Source organism: Sus scrofa, chromosome 15, assembly GCF_054392235.1.
Source record: "Sus scrofa isolate SSC_HxYL_T2T_F1_AM1 chromosome 15, Sscrofa_HxYL_maternal_Yorkshire_Landrace_v2.0, whole genome shotgun sequence".
NCBI lineage: Eukaryota > Metazoa > Chordata > Mammalia > Artiodactyla > Suidae > Sus > Sus scrofa.
The window spans coordinates 131,990,716-132,017,801 of NC_139397.1; the positions used below are offsets into that span (position 1 = coordinate 131,990,716).

The 27,086-nt window shown below is 40.6% G+C and overlaps 1 protein-coding gene across 1 annotated transcript in view; it reads left to right on the top strand.

The window, feature by feature from the left end:
* The first annotated feature begins 264 nt into the window (after positions 1-264).
* The window catches only part of ATIC (5-aminoimidazole-4-carboxamide ribonucleotide formyltransferase/IMP cyclohydrolase), a 31,609-nt gene continuing 4,787 nt past the window's right edge, over positions 265-27,086 (top strand). The window contains 12 exon segments of the mRNA NM_001130736.1: positions 265-339; positions 650-776; positions 3,854-3,930; positions 5,275-5,341; positions 8,635-8,723; positions 9,512-9,663; positions 10,341-10,497; positions 14,484-14,609; positions 15,948-16,055; positions 16,858-16,943; positions 17,939-18,028; positions 22,114-22,242. Coding sequence (NP_001124208.1) covers positions 321-339; positions 650-776; positions 3,854-3,930; positions 5,275-5,341; positions 8,635-8,723; positions 9,512-9,663; positions 10,341-10,497; positions 14,484-14,609; positions 15,948-16,055; positions 16,858-16,943; positions 17,939-18,028; positions 22,114-22,242 — 1,227 coding nt within the window. The 5' untranslated portion in view covers positions 265-320.

The window sequence follows — 27,086 nt, forward strand, 5'->3', positions numbered from 1 at the left end:
GCCCGGGGCGGCCGCGTTTTCAGGGAAGGGACAAATCACGTTTGGGGTGTGAGACAAGGAGCAGTGATCCCTTCAAGCTTTGGGCGTAGGAAGCCAGCGGCAGCGGATCCCGCCTTCCCTTGCAGCCCAGAGGTTCCAATTTCGCGTCTGAAATTGAACGGGGGCGGTGCGAGGGCGGGGACGAGTCACGTGATAGGTCAGGTGCCCACCCGGCCCGCCCCTCTGACTTCTCCGGTCAGTTCTGGCCGCACCGCCTCCCTCTGCACGTGGAGTCGCCGCTTTTGTCCCCCGCGCGTCCCTGAGTCCCGCCGTCTGCAGCCATGGCGCCTGGGCAGCTCGGTGAGCCCCTCGGCGCCCTGCTGGAGCCGCGTCTTTGGCGCCCGTGCACCGCGGCGCCCTCACCCCGCCATGGCGGCGCCCTGGCGGGAGCTGGGTTGGGGGCGGCGCTGCGGCCTGCCAGGCCCCGGCCCGCGGTAGTGCGGCGCGCTGGCTGCAGACCCGGCCAGCCCCAGGCCAAAGTCTGGGTTGGATAGTGTGGGCCTTGAGCTTCGTGACTGCCCTCCCCAGACTGCCCACCTCCTCCCCCTGGGACTTAAAAAACATAATGTGGTGGTGTATTGCGAGTGACGGAAAATGTCTTATGTTTCAGCCTTATTTAGTGTCTCTGACAAAACTGGCCTTGTGGAATTTGCCAGGAACCTAGCTTCTGTTGGTTTGAATCTGATCGCTTCTGGAGGGACCGCAAAAGCTCTCAGAGATGCTGGTCTGGCAGTCAGGTAAGGCATAACTTACTTTTTAAGTCAAGTCCGGTCAGAACCAGTGTAACGACATTAATCAGAAAGTAATATATTCCAGGCGCTGAATAAAATATGTTACTTCTCCCTACAATGCTGTGAGGTTCCTACTGCTACGTAACTAACCATTTAGTAGAAGAGGAAAGTGAGGCTCAGAGAAATGAATAACTTCAAGTTTACAAAGTTAAGTAGGATTAGAACTAAGAGTTGGGAGCTCCAGAGTCCTCTTTCAGAGCCCTGCTCCTTAGCCACTACCTGTAAGGGACTAAATTAGGTGTGCTGTTTGTCGTGCAAGGAGAAAGTCATGATTTGCATGATGCACAAGATCTGTTTTTACTGGCTCTTAAAGTGAAACTGTTGACATCATTAAAACTCTTAAGATTTAGTCTCTCTTCCCTTATCATTCTCTGGTACCTTTATGAAGGTAATACATCTGCATTTATCCCCTCATTCACAAGCTACTTCCTGGCTGTGTGGTGGAAAGAGGGAATGTGCAAAAGTAGATCTGGAGGCCATCTCCGCCTCTTGGAGTTGGCATTCTGATGGGAGAGGGAGAAAATACTCAAAGGCAGGAAATGAAGAAGGCCATAGGACAGCTATAAATTGCACTGAAAGTTCAGAGGGAGGACAACCCCACCCCTGAATTATACTTTTTTTTTCTTTTTTAAAATATATGTATATAGTCTTTTTTCAGGCCTGCACCCGCAGCATATGGAGGTTCCCAGGCTAGGGATTGAATCAGAGCTGCAGCCGCCTGCCTGTGCCACAGCCACAGCAACGCAGGATCCGAGCTCCATCTATGACCTACACCACAGGTCATATAGCAAGGCCTGATCCTTAACCCATTGAGCAAGGCCTGGGATCGAACCTGCATCCTCATGGACACTAGTCAGATTTATTTCCACTGTATCATGACGGGAACTCCTAAAATACATTTTTAAAAAGGAATATAAGTTCTGTCTTTTGCCCAGTGGAAAATTCTACTCCTTGTCCCCTGCATTCATGTAGAGTTAGATTCTAAACTTTTTTCCTTTTGTAATTTTTCCCCCTTTGTGGGCAATATACAGCTTCCCTAAATCGAACAAGTTCACATGGCAAGAATGAATGCCTTACCTTACTTATTAAATAAACGCTTTCTAGTTTTGAAAGTCTTGCATCTTTTCTCTGAGGTAGTTCTCATAGGAACTCTCTAAGAACCACTAGAGGCAGGGTATTCTTACTGAACAGCCATGAGGTGAGGATCCAAAATCCAGACCATTCTTTCCATTGGACCATGTTGAGTCCTGTCATAGTTGACCCTTCAAATTAAGCGAGGTCCTGTTTTCTAGTCTTTTTTTCCCTACCAAATTTTGTATTATGAAAATATTTCAGACATAATCTAGAGAGAAAAGTATAACGAGCCCTCATGTTGGAAATCCATCCTCCAGTTAAATATTTATCTGCTCTCTAGTCTTGTTCGATCTGTACCTCTGCCCCCTCCTTGCTAACCCCTGTTATAGCTCTTTTTTTAAAAAATGGATGGGAAGGATGTAACTTTTTCTATTGAAGTGAGGCTGTTTACATGTGTGTGTGTATTACATGTATTAACTCTCCTTACAAGGTTTTGGTGTTAGGTAATATTATCCCCAAGGTAATATTATCCCCACTTAATAGATATGAAAACTGAGGCACAAAGAAGTAGCTTACCCAAGATCACACCGCTAACAAAGTTATCAAAAGGTGGAACAGCCAGGATTTTACCCTAGGGAAGCTGAGGTGTGAGGTAAACTGATGAGAAGGTAATCTGGTTAGTATACAGTAGTGGGCACTCAGAGAATTATCCCAAAGATGGCAGCTGTTATATACAAATTCTTAAATATAAAGTAGTAGCAAGCTTCTTAGTTACCGCAAATGGTTGTTATTTCTGAGAGGTTTCCCTCCTCTCCTATTAGCAGTTACCCTCAGTTGAAGCAACTGGGTTTTATTTCCTGAGTTCCAGGAAAGGGAATTTTGAGTTAGACACTATGCCACCTGTTTCTCAGTTTATGTTGGAACTATGTGCCCTTGGTCAAACACCAGTCATTTGCAAATGACTTTGCTGAAGAGAACCTACTCAGGAAATTCTATATCCTCTTGGTGAATTGGCTGCTTTAAATGTTTGTTATTATTTTTTTCTATAAAGGCAATATATGTTGATTGTAGAAAACCTGGAAAATGTGAAAAATTATAGGGAAGGTAGTAAAAATGGCTTAAAATTCTGTTCACCATGTTGATGTGTTTCCTTCTAGTATTTTTATACACATATTCTTTATTGTGTAATTCATACATAAGATAGTTTTGCTTCTTGCCTTTTTTCATTTAACATGTCGTGAGTTTTTAAAATTTTGCTTGTAAATTCTGCTGGAGAGAGGGTTCAGGTTAGTGTAGTAATATAGATTGATTTAATTTTTTTTTCTTTTTAGGGCTGTGCCTGTGACCTCTGCCACATCCTTGCAGCTATGCCAGATTCTTAATATATTGAGCGAGGCCAGGGATTGAACCCAGATCCTCACTGACACTGTTGGGTTCTCAACCTGCTGAGCCACAATAAGAACTCCTGGATCAATATTTTAATACCATCTTTTGGATTTCTCTTGTGGCAGAGTGGGTTAAAAACCCAGCTTTGTCATTACAGCAGCCAGAAGTCTTGCTCTAACGTATCTGTGAGGCTGTGAAATCTGTGGAGGCTAGGGATGGAATCAGAGCTTCAGCTGCCAGCCTGTGCCATAGCAACCTGGGATCCAAGCCGCATCTGCGACCTAGGCCACAGCTTGCAGCAATGCCAAATCCGAACCCAGTGAGCGAGGCCAGAGATTGAACTCACATCCTCATGCATGCTAGTCAGTTTCTTAACCTGCTGAGCCACAACGGGAACTCCTGAATTTATTTCATAATAGTTCATTAGTATGGCTTATAATTTGTTTTCTGAATTCTGAAAATCCAGGCTCCCAAAAAACATTAGACGATGCTTTGGAATAGTGTAAAGTGTAAAATGACAGCTCAGCAGAAGCAATAGCAATATCCGGTTTATCTTTTTCCAGAGATGTGTCTGAGCTAACTGGATTTCCTGAAATGTTAGGAGGGCGTGTGAAAACCTTGCATCCTGCAGTCCATGCTGGTAAGTGGTTGATACATTCAATTTTTAAAACACAAAGTAGTTTTCAGTTGCTTTGAAGAATAAACAGGAATAAGGAAAAATGACAGGTCATAAGCTCAAAAAAAATGATCTTATAGTGAGGTTATAGTGGTTTTGTCACATGTGCTGCTAAAGTTCATAATAGATTAGAACATGTTTAAAGTCAGGTTTGCTTCATTACCTGATGGATTCCTCTCCTGCTATTAATTAGTCCTGGCCTAATAACTAATTTAGAGTGTGGTATTTCCTGCTGGACCTAATAAAAATACTTAGATTTTAGAGTTGTTAAACTTTTATGATGACTCAAATTAAGAATAAAATATCATTGGAGTTCCCGTTGTGGCGCAGTGGTTAACAAATCCGACTAGGAACCGTGAGGTTGAGGGTTCAATCCCTGGCCTTGCTTAGTGGGTTGAGGATCCGGCGTTGCCATGAGCTGTGGTGTAGGTCGCAGACGAGGCTCGGATCCAGCGTTGCTGTGGCTCTGGCGTAGGCCGATGGCTACAGCTCCGATTTGACCCCTAGCCTGGGAACCTCCATATGCCGAGGGAGCAGCTCAAGATAAGGCAGAAAAAACCACACACACACACAAAAAAAGAAGAATAAAACATCTTAGGAGTTCTCGTTGTGGCTCAGTGGTTAACAAATCTGACTAGGAACCATGAGGTTTTGGGTTCGATCCCTGGCCTTGCTCAGTGGGTTAAGGATCCAGCGTTGCCATGAGCTGTGGTGTAGGTTGCAGATGCAGCTCAGATCCTGCGTTGCTGTAGCTCTTTCGTAGGGTGGCGGCTACAGCTCCGGTTAGCCCCTAGCTTGGGAACCTCCATATGCCTTGTGTGTGGCCCTAGAAAAAGACAAAAAAAAAAAGAATAAAACATCATAGTGTAACTGACTTTCAAAGGAATTTTTTCACAATGCTTTACTTGTGTTCATTCATCTGAGACAGTGAATTGCTGTGACAGTGAATTTCATAACCAAAATTGTGAGAAACAGGTGTATTGATTGCTAGCTTCCCAACTACAGTAAAGTTGGCATAATGAGGGTTCTAAGGCTAAGAATTATCTTACTAGCCATTTACTTATGAGAGCATGGAGTAATGGAACTGACAACAGTTAAGTGAAAATTCCTTTTACATTTTTCTCCTCAAGAAAAGTTATCAGGAACTGATTTTTAAGTATACCCACTAATCTTCATTTTGTATTATGTTTGGTATTCTTTATTAGGCAGTGCTAGAGGCTTTTAACTTGATTGATGGAGTCATATTGGAAAGAAATGCCTTATTTTAACTTGTTTTTTGAACCTAAGACTTCAACTTTGTTTAATTAGGAATCTTGGCTCGTAATATCCCAGAAGACAGTGCTGACATGGCCAGACTTGATTTCAGTCTTATAAGGTAAAAATTCAAAGCTGAACTTTTAATACCTTAAGGATCAAAGGCAAAGAAGCCAAACTTGGTGTCTCTCTCTTTTTTAATGGCTATACCCTGGGTATGTGGAAGTTCCTGGGCCAGGTTGCTTCCTAGCCGCCACAGTGACCAACGCTGTAACTGTAGCAGCACTGGAGCTTTTTAAAGATCGAGTTAGGGAGTTCCCGTCTTGGCTCAGCAGTAACGAACCCTACTAGTATCCATGAGGACGTGGGTTTGATCCCTGGCCTCACTCAGTGAGTTAAGGATCTGGGGTTGCCATGAGCTGTGGTGTAGGTCACAGACACGGCTCGGATCTGGTGTTGCTATGGTGTAGGCCAGCAGCTACAGCTCCAGTTTGACCCCTAGCCTGGGAACTTCTATATGCCACCTGCGCGGCCCTTTTAAAAAAAAAAAATAAGTAAATAAATAAAGATCAAGTTAGCATTAGGTTTAGTTTCCTGATCACTTACTATAAACATTTATTGAAGATCTTTGTGATGTTGTACAAGGGTAAGCATTTTGATTTTGCCAAGTTTATATTACCAGAATGCATAATTAGGAGGCTGTGTTCTAAATGGTAGTATATATAAATAACTTAGTCATTTACATAATGATATTTAAAGTTCTTAATATATATGTATAGCAGCTTAATCAGATATAATTCGCATACCATCTATTTCCCCAATTTAAAATAGATAATTCAGTAGTTTTTAGTATATTTAGAATTGTGCAGTTATGAGTTAATATTAGAATATATTCATCACCCCTACCTTAAATCCCCACCCCCCCAAAAAACCCTACCCATTATCTTTCATTCTTCATTTCCCCCAATATCCTAGGCAACCACCAGTCTATTTTCTGTCTCTGTGGATTTACACTGAACATTGCACATTAGGGAAATCATATAGTATATGGTGCTTTGTGACTAGTTTCTTAGCATGTATTCAGGGTTCATCCATATTATAGCATATATCAGTAATTCATTTCTTTATTGCCAAAAAAAATCTGTTGTATGGATATGCACCCATTTATCAGTTCATCAGTTGATGGATATTTGGATTGTTTCCAGTTTTGGATGTTATGAATAATGCAACTATGAACATTCATGTACAGGTTTTTGTGTGGATATGTATTTTCATTTCTCTTGGGTATATACCTGGGAATTCACCTGGGAATGGAATTCCTTGGTCATCTGATAATTGCTCAATCTTTTGAGGAGCTATCAGACTACTTTCCAAAGTGTAAATTTACTTAATTTTACTTTCAGATTGTTGCTAGTGTGTGTAAGTTCAGTTGATTTTATATCCTAAAACCTTGCTGAACTCATTTACTGATTAGTACTTGTAGTTTTTTTGTGGTGTTTCTGGTGTATTTTTAGGATTTACTGTATACAAGATCACGTCACCTGCTAATAGAGATAGCATCACTTCTTCCTTTCCAATCTTGGAGTCTTCTATTTCTTTTTCTTTGCTAATTGACCTGACTAGAACCTCCAGTACAGTATTGAATAGAAGTGGTGAGAGTGGATATCCTTGTCTTGGTCCTGATCTTAGGGGAAAGTTTTCAGTCTTTCACCTTTAAGTATGATGGTAGGTGTGGGTTTTTAAAAGATACCATTTATCATTTGAGCAAATTCTCTCCTATTCTTAATTTTTGAGTGTTTCTATCCTGAATGGTGGGTTATTCAGTTTTGTCAGATGCTTTCTGTGCATATATTGAGATAATTCGATTGTTTTTGTCCTGTATTTTATTGACATGTGCTATTATATTAACCGATTTATATATGTTAACTCAGCCTTACATTCCTGGGATGAACCATATTTGGCTGCGGTGTGTATCTTTTATATTTTACTGGATTTAATTTGGCAGCATTTTATTGAGGACTTTGTGGTCTGTATTCAAAAGATACTGGTCAGTATTTTTCTTGTGACATTTTGTCTGGTTTTAGTATCAGAGTTATAAGTATTTGGAAGTGTCCCCCCTTCTTCGTTTTTTGTTTTTTTTTTTTTTTTAATTAGTTTTTATCAGTTGTACTTCTTTCCCTGGGGAATCTGCTCAAATAGCCCCTTACATTGCAGCCCTAGCCCTATCTGTTTCACTGGTTGTGAATTTTAGATCAGGGCTATCATTAAAATTGTTTTTGGTCTTCCTATTACCATTTTTGTGTATGATCTCTCCTAAGACACAGCAAATACTTCACCCTCACAATACTTCATCATTGTAAACAATCTATTGGAAATACAATATAAAATCTAGTTTTTTAGATAGCAGTGATCACATTCCAAAATGAGGATGTTATGTGTAGCCTTGTTTTTGTTTTTTGCTTTTTTTTTTTTTTTTTTTTTTTTTTTAGGGCTGCATCTGTGGCATATGGAGGTTCTGAGACTAGGGGTAGAATCAGAGCCACAGCTGCTGGCCTACACCACAGCCACAGCAACATGGGATCTGAGCCACTTCTGCAACCTACACTACGGCTCACGGCAACACTGGATCCCCGACACATTGAACAAGGCCAGGGATCGAACCCACATCCTCATGGATACTAGTCAGATTCATTTTCACTGCACCACAGTGGGAACTCTGGTAGCCTTGTATTTTATTTATGTATTTATGTATTTATTTACTTATTTATTGTCTTTTTAGGGCCACACCTGTGGCATATAGAGGTTCCCAGGCTAGGGGTCAGATCAGAGCTGTAGCCACTGGCCCATGCCACAGCCCCGGCAATGCCAGATCTGAGCCACGTCTGTGACCTACACCACAGCTCACGGCAACACTAGATCCTTAACCCACTGATCAAGGCCAGGGATCAAACCTCGTCCTCATGGGTACTAGTCAGATTCATTTCCGGTGATCCACGATGGGAACTCTGCCTTATATTTTGTATTTTATTATGTATTTATGTATGTATTATATGTTCTATATTTATTATTTATTTTATATTTTATAATGTATTTATATTGAAAACTTTTTTTTTTTTAATTTTGATGGTTTTATAGTATCATGGATAGCTAAGGTTTCCCAAGCAGCAGCATTGCCGTGTGATTCAGAGGGAATGTGTATTGAGAACATTTGCTGACTGCAGCCACTTCTGTTTACCCCTCTTGAAACATTGGGAGGTCCTGAGGTTTCAACGAAACCCTTTAGAACTTTAAAATGTCAAGCTCACAGTTTATATTTTCAGTCGTTAGGGGTTTGGGTCTTGTTAATAGCTACTGACATGTGTGAACCATGTAAATTTGAGTTTTTAGTGACAGCTAAATTCCTCCTTGTTTTAGAGTTGTCGTTTGTAATCTGTATCCCTTTGTGAAGACAGTGGCTTCTCCAGATGTCACTCTTGAAGAGGCTGTTGAACAGATTGATATTGGTAAGTTAGAAAAGTTGTATTTGAAGACTGCCAGAGGAGAAAACCATTTACATTTTAAATGAGATTACTTTTTTTTTAAAGTATAGTTGTTTTACGGTGTGGTACCAATTTCTGTTGTACAGCAAAGTGACTCAGTCATACATACATACATATATATATAAATATATATATACATCTTTTTTTATATTATTTCCCATTCATGGTCTATCCCAGGAGATTGGATATAGTTCCCTGTGCTGTACAGCAGGAACTTGTTGCTTATTCAGTCTAAATGTAGTAGTTCACATGAGATTATGTTTTGATGTTCACTGTTGGAAGAGAAAAGAGATACTCCTCCCAGATAGTTGTAGGATGACTGTAATTCATTTTGACTTCCTAAACTGTTTCTCTATGTAGAGATTCATCTGGCTAATTTTTCTTTCATTTTTATTTTTTATTTTTTTGCTTTTTTAGGGCCACATCCAGGCATATGAAAGTTCTTGGGCTAGGGGTCAAATAGAAGCAGAGCTGCCAGCCTACACCACAGCAAAATGGGATCTGAGCCTCATCTTCGACCCACACCACAGCTCACAGCAACGCTGGATCCTTAACCCACTGATCGAGGCCAGGGTTCGAACCCACATCCTCAAGGATACTAGTCGGGTTCCTTGGCACTGAGCTGCAATGGGAATTCCCATTTCTTTTATATTTTTTTAAAAGCAAGAATTATGGTAGAAGTATGTGTACAGTGACTTTATTTGAAGAATGTTAAACTGATCTGAAAATGCAAATTCTCTTGTTCTTCAAAGGTGGGGTAACCTTGTTGAGAGCGGCAGCCAAAAATCACGCTCGAGTGACAGTAGTGTGTGAACCAGAGGACTACGCGGCTGTGTCCTCGGAGATGCAAGGCTCTGACAACAAAGACACATCTCTGGAGACAAGACGTCAGTTAGCCTTGAAGGTGAGGGACACACTCTTTTTTTTCCTTGATTTCCCCCCCCACCCCGGCCCTGGCCACTCCCACAGCATGTGGTAGTTCCTAGGTCAGGATCATAGCCATGCCAAAGCAGTGACAGTGCCAGATCCTTAACCTCCTGAGCCACAAGGAAACCCTGGGACACACTTTTATCTAGTACAGTATTTGCAAAAACCAAAAAGTACTCAGTTCTCACCAAATTGCATCACCCACCAGGGCTCTGCTAGAAACTGCTATGCTTTTGTTATAAATGCAGAGACTGGATTCTCTTGTGGAGCATGGTTTAAGGATCCACTGTTGTCATTGCAGTGGCTTGGGTTGCTGCTATTGCATGGGTTTGATTCCTGGCCCAGGAACTTCCATACACCATGCGTTATGGGCCAAAAATAATAAATAAGTAGGTCTCAACTACAGCTCGGATCTGATCCCTGGCCCAGGAATTTCACATGCCGCAGGACAGCCAGAAAAGAAAAACGAAAAAGAATTAAAGAGAAATAGAAAGGAATTCTTTTCAGTCCTGATTCTGGTCAGTATTATTTGGTGTCATTCCTGCACTGGCGTGTGCAGAGTGGAGGGTGTGGTTTGCATATACTGCTTGAAACCAATTTACCTCACTTTGGGGAATATGGCGGGTATATCACACAACTAAACTCTCTTTCTAGGCTTTCACTCATACGGCACAATATGACGAAGCAATTTCAGATTACTTCAGGAAAGAGTATGGTAAAGGAATATCTCAGATGCCCTTGAGGTATGGAATGAACCCTCATCAAACTCCTGCCCAGTTATATACCCTGAAGCCCAAGCTTCCCATCACAGGTAAAGGCAGAGTGTTATGTGTCTGGAGGTGTATTGTGATTCACTTTTAGAAGATAAAGTAAATTACATAATAGCTCTTAATAGCTGTCTGAAGATTGAGATGCCCGGGGGACTTGGGAACCAAAAATACTGAAGTAATCTGGGGTCAAGTGAGGCCAAGTTGGAGATACAGATTGGAATGTCTTTGGCATGTGGGTGATTTTGAAGATGTAGGTCAGGATGGGATGGCCTGGATTTCGTAGGAGAGGGTCAGGACCAAGCCTTAAGGTAGCAATGAAGGAACCCGCAGGGGAAAACCTGAAGAGTTTCAACCGGTTGGAATGCTGCCGAGTGCCGAGAGCAGTGGCTGTTTGATTTGGGAATGTTAACCAGAAGCAGTTTCCTTGGAATGGTGGCTCTGGAAGCCCAGTTGAAATAGCCAGAATAGGAATATGAGATTAGGAAATATAACTGATAAGATTTGAACAGAGAAATTAATCAGGACTTAGAGGTTTTTAGAGTTATGAGAAGGTTTCCCAGGTTTTTGTTCTATTTTGTTGTTAAAGCGATAGAAGGGGGAGTGTGTGAAGGCCATGAAGGTGAGGTTTGGTGGGGGAGGCAGGGTGGCCCTGGGCGAGAGCGCAGCGCACCCACGATGGTGCCTTTGGTGGTGGGAATATGTGGGTGGTCCTGTCTGCTACCTGTCACCAACCATGGGAGAGGAGGGGTGGGAACAGTGTCGGAGGTTTGAGGAATATTTAAAATACTCTTTCCCTTCCCTTCACATTCAGTGGAGCAGCAAGTTCTATTGCTATTTTATCTCAGATGTATTTTGAATCTTTTCTAATACTACCGAGGCCCCATACCCAACCCGAGAGAGAGAGAGAGAGAGAGAGAGAGAGAGAGAGAGAGAGAGAGAGAGAGAGAGAGAGAGGGAGGGAGGGAGGGAGGGAGGGAGGGAGGGAGGGAGGGAGAGAGAGAGAGAGTGTGTGTGTGTGTGTGTGTGCGCGCGCGTGTGCATGCACTCGCACATGCAGTCTTAATGACTGGTTTTCTTGTAATTGGAAACAAGAGTCCTATTTGTTTCAAATATTTAGTGGATTAAACAACTTTAAACATTTCTCTGTAGTGCTTTCTCTTATGTCTATAGAGTTGTTAGTATCTTTGGTAATTTAAAGGAGTTACTGTAACTCTGAGATGTTTCAGAGCCAAGTTTTCTCTCACTTATCATAATTAGCCTAAACCGTCTAAAGAACGGGAGATGGAGTTTTACCTAAGGTGTCTCATTTAAATTTTGCATAACGGGAGTACACTTCGTGGCTCAGCAGAAACAATCTAACTAGCATCCGTGAGGACGCAGGTTTGATCCCTGGCCTCTCTCAGTGGGTTAAGGATCTGGTGTTGCTGTGAGCTGTGGTGTAGGTTGAAGACATGACGTGGATCTGGCATTGCTTTGGCATAGGCCGGTGGCTACTGCCCCGATTCGACCCTTAGCCTGGGAATCTCCATATGCCTCAGGTTTGGCCCTTAAAATTAAAAAAAAAAAAAAAAAAAATTGCATGATGTATGTCCTATAGAGTATTTTACTTTTGTTGTTATTATATATTGCCTAATTGTTTCTTCTTTGCCTCTCCCATAAGCTCCATTAGAACAGTGATTTTTGTTGAATGAGGGAATTTTTTTCTCCAGGTAATTTTATTAAAAGACATTTATTTTTAGAGCAGTTTTAGATTTACCAAAAATTTTCACAAACACACAGAGAATTCTCATGTTCCCTCCACCCCTATTTTCCCTCTTAACAGCCTGCATTATACATTTGTTACAACTGATGAACCAATATTAGTTCATTATTATTACCTAAAGTCCATCATTTAGGTTTACATTCACTCTTCGTGTTTTACATTCTACAGGTCTGGGCAAATGTATATGATGTACTCCCTGTGATAATATCCTGCACAAGGAGTTCCTTTTGTGGCTCAGTGCAAACAGATCTGACTAGTATTCATGAGGACTTGGGTTCAATCACTGGCCTCGCTCAGTGGGTTAAGGATCTGGCATTGTTATGAGCCATGGCTCAGATCTGGTGTTGCTGTGCCTGTGGCATAGGCTGGCAGCTACAGCTCTAATTCAGCTCCTAGCCTGGGAACTTCCATATACCACAGGCACAGCCTTAAAAAAAAAAAAAAAAAAAATTCCCTCCCTTCCAGCTCCCCACACCCTTGGCAACCACTGGTCTTTTTTCAAATGTCATATAGTTGAAAACTAAATTTAGTAAGTAGTCTTTTCAAACTGGGACTGACTTCTTTCCTTAGCAGCATGCATTTAAGGTTCCTCTGTGTCTTTTGGTCACTCACTTCTTATTGCTGAGTAGTATTTCATTGTGTGTGGATGTATCACAGTTTGCTTATCCACTCACCTATTGAAGAGCATCAAAAATAGAAGGTCGATTTTTGGCAGTTTGTGAATAAAGCTTTTATAAACATTTGTGTACATGTTTTTGTGTGGACACAGATTTTCAACTCATTTGGGTAAAATACATAATGTTTTCTATTGTATAGTTTTATTGCCTATTTTGTTTCATTTCTTCTTCTTTTTAGGACCTTATCCACTGTATGTGGAAGTTCCCAGGCTAGGGGTCGAATCGGAGCTGTAGGTGCTGTCCTGTGCCACAGCAGCACCAGATCTGAGCCGAGGCTGCGACCTCCATTGCAGCTCACGGCAATGCTGGATCCTTAACCCACTGAGCAAGGCCAGGGATCAAACCCACATCCTCATGGACACTAGTTGTGTTCTTTACTGCTGAGCCACTATGGGAACTCCATTTTGTTTCCTTTCTAACTCCTCTCATAAGCTCCATGATGAGAGTAATTTGGGGAGGGACTGTTTTATTCACTGATAATATCCAAAGTTCCTAGAATAGTGCCTAGCATTAGAGTGGGCACTCAGCATATATTTGGCAAGGTTTTGATTTTAAAAGTGTCTGCTATCCAAGATAACACAAAAGAAATGAAGTTATAAAGTTGTTTTTTGTTAGTGCCCACTATTTTTTTTTTTTTGTATACTTATAGTATCCTTAAAGCATATGTAGTATAGTATATTTAAAGTATACTTTATATACTTATAGATAAATGTTTAATTTACAAAAGGTCTTGGGCTTCTGAAAACTCCTGCCCTTGTTGGGAAAATAGACATTGAAAGGTCGTAGTCTCCTTTTTAACTGCATTTCAACTTTAGGCTAAGCTCCTGAGTCGAGCATAAAAGAAGAAAAAGGAGTTCCCGTCGTGGCGCAGTGGAAATGAATCCAACTAGGAACCTTGAGGTTGTGGATTCAATCCCTGGCCTCGCTCAGTGGGTTAAGGATCTGGTATTGCCATTAGCTGTGGTGTAGGTCACAGACACAGCTCGGATCCCAGGTTGCCGTGGTTCTGGTGTAGGCTGGCAGCAACAGCTCTGATTAGACACCTAGCCTGGGAACCTCCATATGCCACAGGTGTGGCCCTCAAAAGACCAAAGACAAAAATAAATAAAAGAAGAAAAACCCAACGCAGAAGTTTTTTCCCTACTTGTCTCACCCACTAAACTCTTACTAAAGTTTGTAATGTTCCTTAAATTGACAAGATTTACAACTTAAATTTTTTATACTATAAGTTTTACACTAAAATTGCTACAGTTGTTTGATCTTTGTTCCCTACTGAAGTGGATCACTTATGGTCACTAGTCATACTGTTTCCCCATTCCTGAATTCTCTGTTGATTTATAAATTGGCTGGATTTGATCCACCAGTGCTGTGTGTGCACATGTTTGTTTTGGTAAGATGGGCTCAGGCTTGGGTGCTTTATTCACTTGTCTATCAAGTTCTTATATGTTTGTATATACCCGTTTGCCTCCTGATTATACTTGAAACATATTTGTGTGGACTTGATTTTTTTTCCTAGAAATATACATATCTGAATCTGACCTTATTAACCTTGCTTGTTAATGTGTGTATATGTTTTTATTATATATAGTGCTGAATGGAGCTCCTGGATTTATAAACTTGTGTGATGCTTTAAATGCCTGGCAGCTGGTGAAGGAACTCAAAGAAGCTTTAGGCATTGCAGCTGCTGCCTCTTTCAAACATGTCAGCCCAGCAGGTAAAGCATTGTACCCTGGGATTCTCCAAAACTGCTCAAAATAAAATTTTTTGTGTGTCTTTAGGATCCTACCTGTGGAATATTGAGGTTCCCAGACTAGGAGTCGAATTGGAGCTGTAGCTGCTGACCTATACCACAGCCACAGCAACCTGGGATCCGAGCTGCATCTGTGACCTACGCAACAGCTCACGGCAGCGCCAGATCCTTAACCATTGAGCGAGGCCAGGGACCGAACCCACATTCTCATGGGTTCGTTAACCTCTGAGCCACGAAAGGAATTCCAAAATGCACTTTTTAAACTTTTTTGAATTCTGACAAGAATCTAAAACAAATATGGGGAGTTCCCATCGTGGCTTAGTGGTAAGGAACCTGAACCTGACTAGTATCCATGAAGATGTGGGTTTGATTCATCCCTGGCCCACTCAGTGGGCTAAGGATCTGGCATTGCCATAAGCTGTGGTGTAGGTCACAGGTGTGGCTTGGATCTGGCAGATCTTGCATTGCTGTGGCTATGTCGTAGGCCGGCAGCTATAGCTCCGATTCAACCCCTAACCTGGGAACTTGCCTATCCACACATACAGCCCCCCCCCCAAAAAAATAAAAATAAAAAATAGCAAAGCAAATACAAGCATTTTATGAAGTCTGAAATCACTCTGTTAATAATATCAGTGTGGTAACTGGATAAACTCTGCTGACAATAATATATGCACATATATTTACACATATATAATGTATAACTTTGAGATAGGAAGGTCAGGTAATTGGCTTTTTTGTTTTTCTATTTTTTATAGTGGAAACGTGTTTAGAATGTAAAAATGATATTGTTTACTGCATTGACTAAAAATAAATGTTTTTCTACATGGTTGAAATGTAGCTGAGTAGACATGAGGTTGTTTTTATGACATTTTAACTTTAACTTTTCATGGCCATTGCATGAGAGACCTTTTTGCTACTAAATTTAAGTCAACTTTACAACATAGCTATTTATGTATTTCATCTGCTGATAGTTCAACACGTAATTAGTTCTCAGATATTTTTTGGATGTTAAAACAATGGGAGCAGCAGGGAAATAAACAGGTGTGTGATATCAACAGGACAGAGTGTCGGTATTGAGGTAGCTTCTTCATACCCCTGGTGCCAGCAATGGGCAGCTCTGTTATCACCCTCCCCTACAGCTCTGTTTTTGGTGTTTAATTACCTAACCAAGCGGATTTTCTGGGCACAGGCACTAGAAATTATGCTGCATAAACTAGATGTTTAGAAAAATGCTGTCTTGATTTAGAAATTGACAAGTAGTAACTTGAGATTTTTTGGTTTATTTATGGTTTTCTCTACCAGGCGCTGCTGTTGGAATTCCACTCAGTGAAGATGAAGCCAAAGTCTGCATGGTCCATGATCTGTATAAAACCCTCACACCCGTATCCACTGCATATGCACGAGCAAGAGGTCAGAAAAATAATTGTTACTTGTTTTTGTTTTTGTTTTTTTTTTTTGAGCAAAAAACAATATTTTATCTTAAAGTAGTAATGTCCTTCGTTTCATTGTTAGATCTCAAATTATTTTAATTTGTTTTTCATTAATCCTTAAAAATGACTATGTGAGAACCTTGGAATAAATTTGTTTATAAAAGTGTATATTAGTATTTTAATGTGATGAAGGGGAGCCCAATTGGAATTTGTTGCATAAATTTCAGTTTAGGCTATTGAATGCATTTGCATTGCTTAATTTAAATTGTATGGTTATTTAAGTACATTGGATTTGGTTAAAGTTATATAACTGGAAATATCTGATCCTGAGTTTAATAACCTGTGAATATTATTGTAACATTAATGGGAGATTATTGAGGAACTTTACCTTTTACAACAAAGGTTAGCAAACTATGGCTCATGGGCTAAATCCAGCTCATCGCCTATCTTTATAAATATAGTTCGATTAGAACAGGGCCTTGTCCCTTTGTTTTGTCACTGGCTGATTTCTAACCACAACTTCAGAGTGGAAATAGGGACCATGCGGCTGCAAAGCTTAAAAAATATTTGCTATCAGGCCCTGTACAGAAAGCTTACTGACTACTGCTCTAGAGGGTAACATTAAAGAGTATTGATTGCTTACTGATGATTTCACTTACGTGACTTGTTAATCTAAAATTAAAGTTAGATTTTATATGATCATGTTGGGTTTTTTTGAACATTCTCTTTACCTGTGGAAGGATAATCTGTGATAAATACCACGTTTTAATTTTTATTTTCAGGAGCTGATAGGATGTCTTCCTTTGGTGACTTTGTTGCATTATCTGATGTTTGCGATGTCCCCACTGCCAAAATTATCTCCAGAGAGGTTAGTGGACATTCTGTATCTTGATCCATACATAACCAAGTCGAGGTTTATTTGTTCATGGTGTCCATTGAAACCGTAACCTGTAGTATTTGTATATGGCTATTAATAAAGTTTTATATATTCTTTTAAATTTTCTAGTAGCCTTTATCTTAATGCCAAAGTTATTGCTTTGGCATTAAGATAAAATCAGAGGATGCCAGCTTATATGGTGATAGAATAATGAACCTTACTGTAAATATTAGGTCTGTAGTGAAAGAGACTACATACGATGGGGAAAATTACTAACTACTCGGAAGAACTAACCACTATCAATTGAGTACCAAACAAGCTCTCCAAGATGTAGAGGTGGTACTGTTGGGGGTGGGGAGATAGAAAAAATGAAGGTAGCTCAGATAGCTTGGAGGGAAACAAATAGTCAGCAATTAAGGCTAATAGGGCCTCAGGCTTGACAATATTTAGTTGCTTTAGGATTCTTACCATCACCCCTGCCAACTCCAGGTGCAGTGGAGCTGGAATGCTGCATTCTAGGTTTTATAGCACAAGGCTTTGGGGTATGAGCTATGACTTTTTATCTTTAGCTATAATATGTTAACTCTCTGGTTTCCATTGACTCATTTGCTTGCCTGCCTTGCCTCAGATCATTTGACCACGTTCTGGGACTAGAATACTTTTTCTAGTATAAAACCACCCCATGAGCAGAATAGCAAAAATCATTTTTCTTCCTAAGGAACGTGTATTACAGTGTATCATTCGTATATTCTCTAGTTAAAATTGAAACAAACAACCAAAAGCACAGCCAATGAGATAAGATCAGCTGTAGACAGCTATATGCTAGCATAGACTTATCTTTTCCAAGTATTGGGTTCATATTATCTAGTGGAGGTAGAAACCAGAAACTGCTACTGCATTATTTATGACAGAAAATTGTCTATAGATTGGTTAAGAATCATTCTCTAATCTTTAAAGATAGAAATTCATATTTAATATGTATATAGGTATCTGATGGTATTGTTGCCCCGGGATATGACGATGAAGCTTTGAAAATACTTTCTAAAAAGAAAAATGGGAACTACTGTGTTCTTCAGGTTAGTGCACTTCATGTTGAAACAGTGATTTGCTCTTGTATTTTGTCTTTTATGCTGACACCCTTCTAATTTATCCTTATTTACTACAATTTTTTTATCCTTAATCCTGCAAATTTTTAGTTTTGGAGGATTAAGATCAAGATAGCTTTCTTACCCTTAATTTTAATTTTTAAAAAAGTAATGTATGTACATGGAGGTTTTCTATTCAGAAGGCATTAAAAGTTATTTGACGACGTCTCCTCATCTTTCCCTTCTGCTTGCTGCCACTTTCTTATTTCTCCTACCTTGCCGCACCTGCAGCATATGGAAGTTCCCAAGCTAAGGGTCTGATTTGAGCTGCACCTGAGGCCACAGCTACAGCAACACTGGATCCAAGCTGCATCTGCCATCTGTGCCACAGCTTGTGCCAATGCTTCATCCTTAGTCCACTGAGTGAGGCCAGAGATAGAAACTTCATCTTCATGGAGACTTATATTGGGTTCTTAACTCACTGAGCCACAATGGGAAGTCCAAGTTACCTTTTTTAAAATAACTGATATTTTTAATTTATTGCTCATCTTTCCTGACATGCATAGCCTATACATATTTAGAAAATATTTGCATTTGCATTTCTTTTCCTTTTTTTTCCCCTTCCCAGTGAGACGCATGTACCTTGCTCCATCATTTTGGAGGTTTATCCCCCTATCTGTGTATGTTATCTAGCCAGTCTTCAGCTACTACACACACCTTGCAGTGAATAAGCTAAGGGGAGAGTCCTAAGAGTGAAATTAGGACTGGGGCACAGGCTGTGTGTATTGGTAACTTTGAATGATAGATGCTGCTCCTCTTAATGTTGTACAAACAATTTTATGTCTTAATGAGAATGTGTAAGGGTGCCTCTTTCCCAACGCCTTTGCTAGCATCAAGTATTTTACCTTTTTCATATTAATAGTTTGATGAAAATGACATCTCACTGCAGTTTTAATTTCTCATTGTGCAAGGAGTGAACACCTTTTCATGGTTAAAAGTATGTTTACTGCCCTTTTATGAACCGTCTGCCAATATTCTTTGCCAGTTTTTCTAATAGATTGTTGAGTTTTTTCTTACTGATTTTTACAAGCTCTTATATGTTAGAGAAACTAGCCCATAGTTTAAGATTGTGCGTGGATAAAAGCAAAAAGTTTTTTTTTTTCTTTTTTTTTTTTTTTTTTTTTTTTTAGGGCTGCATCTGTGGCCTGTGGCGGTTCCCAAGCTAGGGGTTGAATCAGAGCTGTAGCTGTTGGCCTACGCCACATCAGATCCAAGCCACATCTTCGACCTATGCCTCAGCTTACAGCAAAGTTGGATCCTTAACCCCCTGAGCAAGGCCAGGGATCAACTCACATCCTCATGGATACTAGTCAGTTCTTAACCTGCTGAGCCACAACGGGAACTCCAAGCAAAAAGTTATTTGATTTGAAAGTAGAAATCTGTAATACTGTTTTTCATAAGGTATTAATATAAAAGATCTGTGGAATCCAAATCCTGTATAAGAAGTTGTTATTCTTCATTTTAAGACACCAGTGATTGGGAGTTCTCATCGTGGCTCAGCGGAAATGAATCTGACTAGCAACCATGAGGACCCATATTTGATCCTTGGCCTTGCTCCATAGGTTAAGGATCCTTCGTTGCTGTGAGCTGTGGTGTAGGTTACGGATGTGGCTTAAATCTGGTGTTGCTGTTGCTGTGGCGTAGGCCAGTGGCTGCAGCTCTGATTCAACCCCTAGCCTGGGAACCTCCATATGCTGCAGGAATGGCCCTAAAAAGACACACACGCACACACACACACACACACACACACACACACACACACACACACACCCACACACCCACCCACCCCAATAATTGTATGGTTCACCATAGATTCTGTGTCAGCTTTTCAAGGAAAGAAGGGAAAAAAAAGCCACATTAAATATAATACTTTTTAAGAAGCTACTTGACAGAAAGTTTAACCACTTAGCTGCCACTGCATTCTTCACTCCTAATCAACCATTTGGTTGTTGTCAAGAGTAGTACTTACGGCTATTAGCAGTTACTTGTTGCATGATGGAGAATGTTTTCCAAGCCCTGAGCCTGACCCTGATCGTGACTTTCAGCACCAGACAGTATTGTGTTTCAGGTGTCAAAAGAATGGTACTTTGAGAGTTTGGCTGAGTTTACATACATGTACATAAAATTACAACAATGAAACAGTGTATTTATCTGCCTGGTTATTGACAAGTTTTGTGGAGTTGTTTTTTTTGGACATCAATAGGAAGACATATCTCAATTTTAGAATTTTTTTTTTTTTTTTTCTTTTGCCTTTCTTGGTCTTTTTCTAGGGCCGCACCTGTGGCATATGGAGGTCCCCAGGCTAGGGGTCCAGTTGGAGCTGTAGCCGCCAGCCTACGGCAGAGCCACAGCAATGCAGGATCCGAGCCGTGTCTGCGACCTACACCACAGCTCACGGCAACGCTAGAGCCTTAACCCGCTGAGTGAGGCCAGGGATCCAACCCGCAACCTCATGGTTCCTCGTCGTGTTCATTAACCACTGAACCATGACAGGAACTCCCATTTCAGAAATTTTATGATGCAAAGAGAAAGAGACCATTTTAGCGTGCAGGAAAATGTAAATTAAGCCTACCTGAGAGTTTGCTTGTAAGATATAGGTATTAGTGCTTTCTAAGTCAAAGATCATTCAAAGAATAAATGAAGAAAATTGTCAAGTTTAGAAAAATACCTAGGGAGAGAGTGGTCTTATGCAGATTAATCCCATGTCTTTACTGTCTTTTCAGTTCAACATTTGGGAGAGGAAGATTGCAAAAAATGACATACTCCTTTTCAAATAACAAGTAGGAGTTCTTTTGTGGTGCAGTGGGTTAAGGACCTGGCACTGCCATTGCAGTGGTTTGGGTTGTGCTGTGGCCCAGGTTTAGTCCCTGGCCCGGGAACTTTCATGTGCTGTGGACATGACAAAAAAAACAAAACATAAACTTCAAATGCTGTAACTTTTTATTTTAAGTCTTAGTAATAGATTTTTAGGAAGAAAAGGGAAAATTAAGAGGTTAATTTTTGTGACACTGCATGTTTTTTAGCAAATCTGTTTTATATGCTATTCCTTTTTTTTTTTTTTTTTGTCTTTTTGCTATTTCTTGGGCCGCTCCCATGGCATATGGAGGTTCTCAGGCTAGGGGTCCAATCGGAGCTGTAGCCACCGGCCTACGCCAGAGCCACAGCAACGCGGGATCCGAGCTGCGTCTGCAACCTACACCACAGCTCACGGCAACGCCGGATCGTTAACCCACTGAGCAAGGGCAGGGACCGAACCCGCAACCTCATGGTTCCTAGTCAGATTGGTTAACCACTGCGCCACGACGGGAACTCCTGCTATTCTTTTTTTTAAAAAAAAAAAACCTGGGAGTTCCCATCATGGCGCAGCAGAAACAAATCAGACTAGGAACCATGAAGTTGTGGGTTTGATCCCTGGCCTCGCTCAGTGGGTTAAGGATCTGGTGTTGCTGTGGCTGTGGCATAGGCCAGCAGTAACAGCTCAGATTAGACCCCTAGCCTGGGAAACTCCATATGCCACCGGTACGACCCTCAAAAGACAAAAAGACAAAAAAAAAGACAAAAAACCCCACAAAACTATACAGATATTGCTTTCAGTTATTGAAACCAAAAAGGTCTATTGGAATCACTGGTTTTTATATGTTTCATTTAAGTTATAAAACCCCATAAGGTTATAAAACCTATAAAATTTCTTGGAGCAAAACATTGATGCCTGACCATTCTACTACACACATCATTAAATGATCTTACACAAGCTTAAGTTACAAAAAATGCATTTGATTAAAATGAAACAAATTTTTTTTGGCTGTGCCCTTGGCACGTGGAAATTCCCAGGCCAGGGATCAAACCTAGTCACAGCAGCAACCCAAGCCACTGCAATAACATTGGATCCTTAACCCACTGTGCCTCAAGAGAACTCCTAAAATGATATATTTTGTACATAAGTTAAGTAAAAAAAATTTTAAGGGTTGTAGACATATTTTTTACTTTGTAACTCTTTAAATTTTTATTTTCTTTAGATGGATCATTCTTACAATCCAGATGAAAATGAAGTTCGAACTCTCTTTGGTCTTCGTTTAAGCCAGAAGAGAAATAATGGTGTCATCGACAGATCATTATTTAGCAACATTGTTACCAAGAATAAAGATGTAAGTTTGAAAATATATGAACTGGATACTAGCAATTCAGTAAATCTGGGGGGTTTTTTGTTTTGTTTTTTAATTTTTATGGTTGTACCTGTGGCATATGGAAGTTCTTGGGCCTACTCCACTGCAACTGAGGCAACACTGGATTTTTTAACCCACTGTGCCAGGCCGAGGATGGAACCCACACTTCTGCTGCAACCCGAGCCACTACAGTTGGATTCTTAACCCACTCTGCCATGGTGGGAACTCCCTCAGAAGATTGCTTTTAATATTTATAAGCTTATGCATTTATTAAGGCCCATATTTAAAACCAGTTGGTAGGGAAAAGCTAGCTCCCTCTGAGTTGTCAGATAAATTTGAGAGCTTCAAAAATGAATAGAAGACCATATTAGAAATTTCTGTGCATATGTATAAAGATATTTTCAATTCTGCATAACTGGGATCATGTCTCTTCTGTAACTTGACTTTTTCCCATGCACTAAGCTGCAAGTGTGTTTCTGTATCAATAAAGGTAGATCCACATCTTCCTCCGAAAGGCCACATGGCAGTCCATGTGCTATGATGGATATTTAGGTTGTTTCCGTTTTCAGTCACGACTTTGCTCTGGCATTGTTTTGAGGGACATAGTCCTGGCATAATAGTGATTTCTCTTTGTGTTTCCAGCTATTGTATGGTTTAATATGCATAGCTCCCTCTGGGTGGGACCTGATTACTATCGTCTCTATTGTAAAGATCACAAAATTGTGACAGAGAGGAGACTTAAGAAATTTGCCCAGTGTTACAGTAAGGATATGAATGAGTGGTACTTGTTTTATTGAAATCTCTTAGTTGGGCCTTCAGTTTTAAAGGATGTTTTTGCTGGGTCTAATGTTTCTTATCCTTTTTTTCCTTCAATAATTCAGATATGTAACTGACTCCATTGTTTTTTGGTTTTGCCTGCTGATATGCCTGGTATTTTTGATTGAATGCTTGGCATCGGCTGTTGATGAAATAAAAATTCATATTTTAAGCCAAGACAAGAAAAATTTAAAGACGAAACTTATCCTCTGCCCTTGGGCTTCTCCCTCCCCTTTAGTGTACATTGTGGACCTGCATTATGCATTAACCAGACTTCCCCAATGGCAGAAATGCCTGCTCAGCCTTAAAGATCAATTTTTCTTCTTCCGGTGCCAACCATGTAACTGCTTAGAAGATAACATTCCATTTTCAATCCCGTGAGGGGTCACAGTGACCCACCACTCGCCTTGTATGTGCAGATATCTTGGGTGAACTTTATGTATAATGCCAATATTTCACTTCCCTTAAAGATAGCAACTGGGAGTTCCCTTCATGGCTCAGTGGTTAACGAATCTGACTAGCATCCGTGAGGACACAGGTTCGATCCCTGGCCTTGCTCAGTGGGTTAAGGATCCGGTGTTGCTGTGAGCAGTGGTGTAGGTCACAGGCTTCACTCAGATCCAGTGTAGTTGTGGGTGTAGCATCGGCCAGTGGCTACAGCTCTGATTTGACTCCTAGCCTGGGAACCTCCATATGCCGCGGGTGCAGCCCTAAATTTAAAAATAAATAAATAAATAAATAAATAAAAGATAGCAACTGGTTCAGAAAAAAATGCATCAGCCAACCTGGGGTGATACTGGGACACAGCTAATGAAAGTTCTTCACTTAAATCCTTACTTATGACCTTATTAATGGTGCTTGTATTATTACTGTTTCACAAGATTATTGTTTTTCGCATTACTCCATGTGTGGCTGAACCTCTGATAAAAATAAGGATGACTAGGCGACTTAAAATGATTGGTCAAATATACCCTTCTTTAAGATCAGTGATTATAATAGGGTAACTCTAGATACGGGAAGAAGCAACAAGAAGGATCCATTTCATGGATCATGACAGACTAGTAAGATAGGCGGTCCAGATGCTTTTGGTTACTTTTAATAGTCCAGTATAGCACATCGAGTGGCCTGTCAAAGAAATCCTTACCTAAACTGAATGAGCATTCCTAGCATTATGGGACAAGTTAGTCACAGAATGCTTCCCAAACCTTGATTGAAATTAAGGCCAGAACGGAAGGGATAATAAAATAAAAAATATCACCCACCATCCAGTTCTGCAAGAATCAAGTCATTAGCCACTGCATTCACTGAAAGGAATTCAGGGTGAGGATCAGGATGAGGCACTTTGTGTGCTGGGAAAATTGGCAGAGCTTGTTCTCAGATTGTTGGATATTTTCAGGTTTTGTGAACCCAGTTTCTTGCATCGTCCCTTACTTAGAAAAGCAGTAAAACCATTAACTGCAAGATATCTGTTCCTTGGGAATAGCAGTAACCTTCTACCAATTTGTATGCTTGATCACATGTACCCCTTCATTAATCACACATATATTGACTCCCCCATTATCTATTTGGAACAGTTCTCGAAGCTTTCTGAGGTCCTGTCTCCTGGGTTAGAATCCTCAGGTTGCCACAGTAAAATTTTTCATTTCTGTCGTAGGGTGACTATAGATCAGGTTGTTTTTGTTTGTTTGTTTGTTTGTTTGTTTTTTGGCCGAAACTCCACGGGGTCTGTTTACATTTAAGGATCCGAATGGTGTTTTTTCCCCCCGTAGAGTTGACCTACATCTTTGGCAGACAGAGCATCTTCATCGTGGCAGAAACTGGGCTGATTTGAATTGAGCTTCAGTCTCTGTGAGGGCTGGTCTGTTTTTGGTTCACCCTGCTCTGCTGAAAGCACCAGCTGTCTGCCAGGGTTTCTCCCTGGTGAACACACTCAACTCCAGTTTTCCCCCTTCATCCACAAGACTGCCAAAGTGGAGCCTGACTCATTTACCCCTTGGTTACTGCCCTGCAACTTGGAGGATGTCTTGAGGGGAAGGCGTGGTCACCCGCATCTCTCCTGCTTCTTTATCTCTGGGGTCTTTGCCTCCTGCCTCCCAGTACTTGATATTTTATTTGCTCTGTGTTCAGTTTTTCTGTGTATTCTTAGGAAAGGATCAGTCTCTTAAGTTATTTCTTGCAACAAAAGTGGAAAATGAGTTGACTGTTGTTTCGAGGTCTTAGTCCTGAGGCTTTAAGTAGAATGCTGAAAATGAGCTCTAAAATTTTTACCGGCATAGTTCCGTTAATAAGCACATAATGATTAGGACTTGACCTTTGGTGACTTACTGGGTGTTCTGTAATTTTTATCTTTGCAACTTAATGGTGCCCTGAAGTAAAGGAACATGTCAGAATCAGGTAGAAATCTCTTTCAGTTCTTGGGAATCCACTGCTTTCATCAAGGCCCTGCGTTGCTGTGGTAGCAGTATTACTTTAGGCAGCTCACAGTAAAATGACCCCCCCCCCTTTTTTAAACTTTATTAACCTGGTTGGTTAATTGATATATTTTTAAAAATACTGAAAGGATATTGATTAAGATTCCTTGGTGCCCAGGTTGGCAACCATGTCTACCTTTTGAGACTCTTCTGTAAGTTTATAGGTTTATAGTTTGTTGATTTATAGGTATTAGACTGATTAATAATTTATTAGACCTTAGAAGGTTTTGTGCATCTGGCTGTGCTCACTTGGGTGTGTTTTTTTGTTTGTTGTTTTACAAGAGTATGCTTTTAATCTTTTATCTAAATTCTTCTCTACTTGTTCATATATTTTTTAATGGAAATTTGGAAACCTAAAGATGAGAATGATGGTTTTCTCCTCCTTTATAGTCCCCTCTCTGCTTTTAAAGCAGATTTCTGTTAACATTCCAGCCTCAAAATTAACAGCTCTTATTATTAGGTCTAGAACAGTTTCAGTCCTAAGAAAGGAGGAGAAGCATAAGGAGTATGTATTAAGTATTAATGAACATGCTTAAATTTTTTCCTCTTTTCTCATTTCTTTTTTTTTTTTTTTTTTGGCTTTTTGGCTTCTTGCTATTTCTTGGGCCACTCCCACGGCATATGGAGGTTCCCAGGCTAGGGGTCGAATTGGAGCTGTAGCCACCGGCCTACGCCAGAGCCACAGCAACGCTGGATCCGAGCTGCGTCTGCAACCTACACCACGGCTCACGGCAACGCCGGATCATTAACCCACTGAGCAAGGGCAGGGACCGAACCCGCAACCTCATGGTTTCTAGTCGGATTCGTTAACCACTGCGCCACGACGGGAACTCCTTCTCATTTCTTAATACTTTAATTTGTTTGAACTTTTTATACTGGGTTCCCTCACTCCCAATCCCCCTTAATGTGTTTCATATTCCTTGATCTTAAAAAAAAAAAAAGACAAAAAACCAAAAAAACCCAAAAAGCATGGGAGTTCCCGTCGTGGCGCAGTGGTTAACGAATCCGACTAGGAACCATGAGGTTGCGGTTCAGTCCCTGCCCTTGCTCAGTGGGTTAACGATCCTGCGTTGCCGTGAGCTGTGGTGTAGGTTGCAGACGCGGCCCAGATCCAGCGTTGCTGTGGCTCTGGCGTAGGCCGGTGGTTGCAGCTCCGATTCAACCACTAGCCTGGGAACCTCCATATGCTTTGGGAGCGGCTCAAGAAATAGCAAAAAAAAAAAAAAAAAAAAAAAAAAGACAAAAACAAACAAAAACCATATTCCTTGATCTTAACTCCGTATACCAGAGTTATATTTTAAGGTAGACAGGTAAGAAGGCTGGCTTTTCTTATTAATCTTTCTTAAAATCAGAGGACTAAAATATATAGTTGGTGACTCTAAAGAGCAGTTGTAGATAGGAAAGGGTATACTACATCAGTAGTACCTTAGAATGGTAAGTTCTTAAAACGTTTTAACAGTGGTTGTTAATTAAGCTTCTAATTTTCTAGTTAAAAAATAAAAATTATAGATACACATGCAGCTTTGATATTTCCCATTT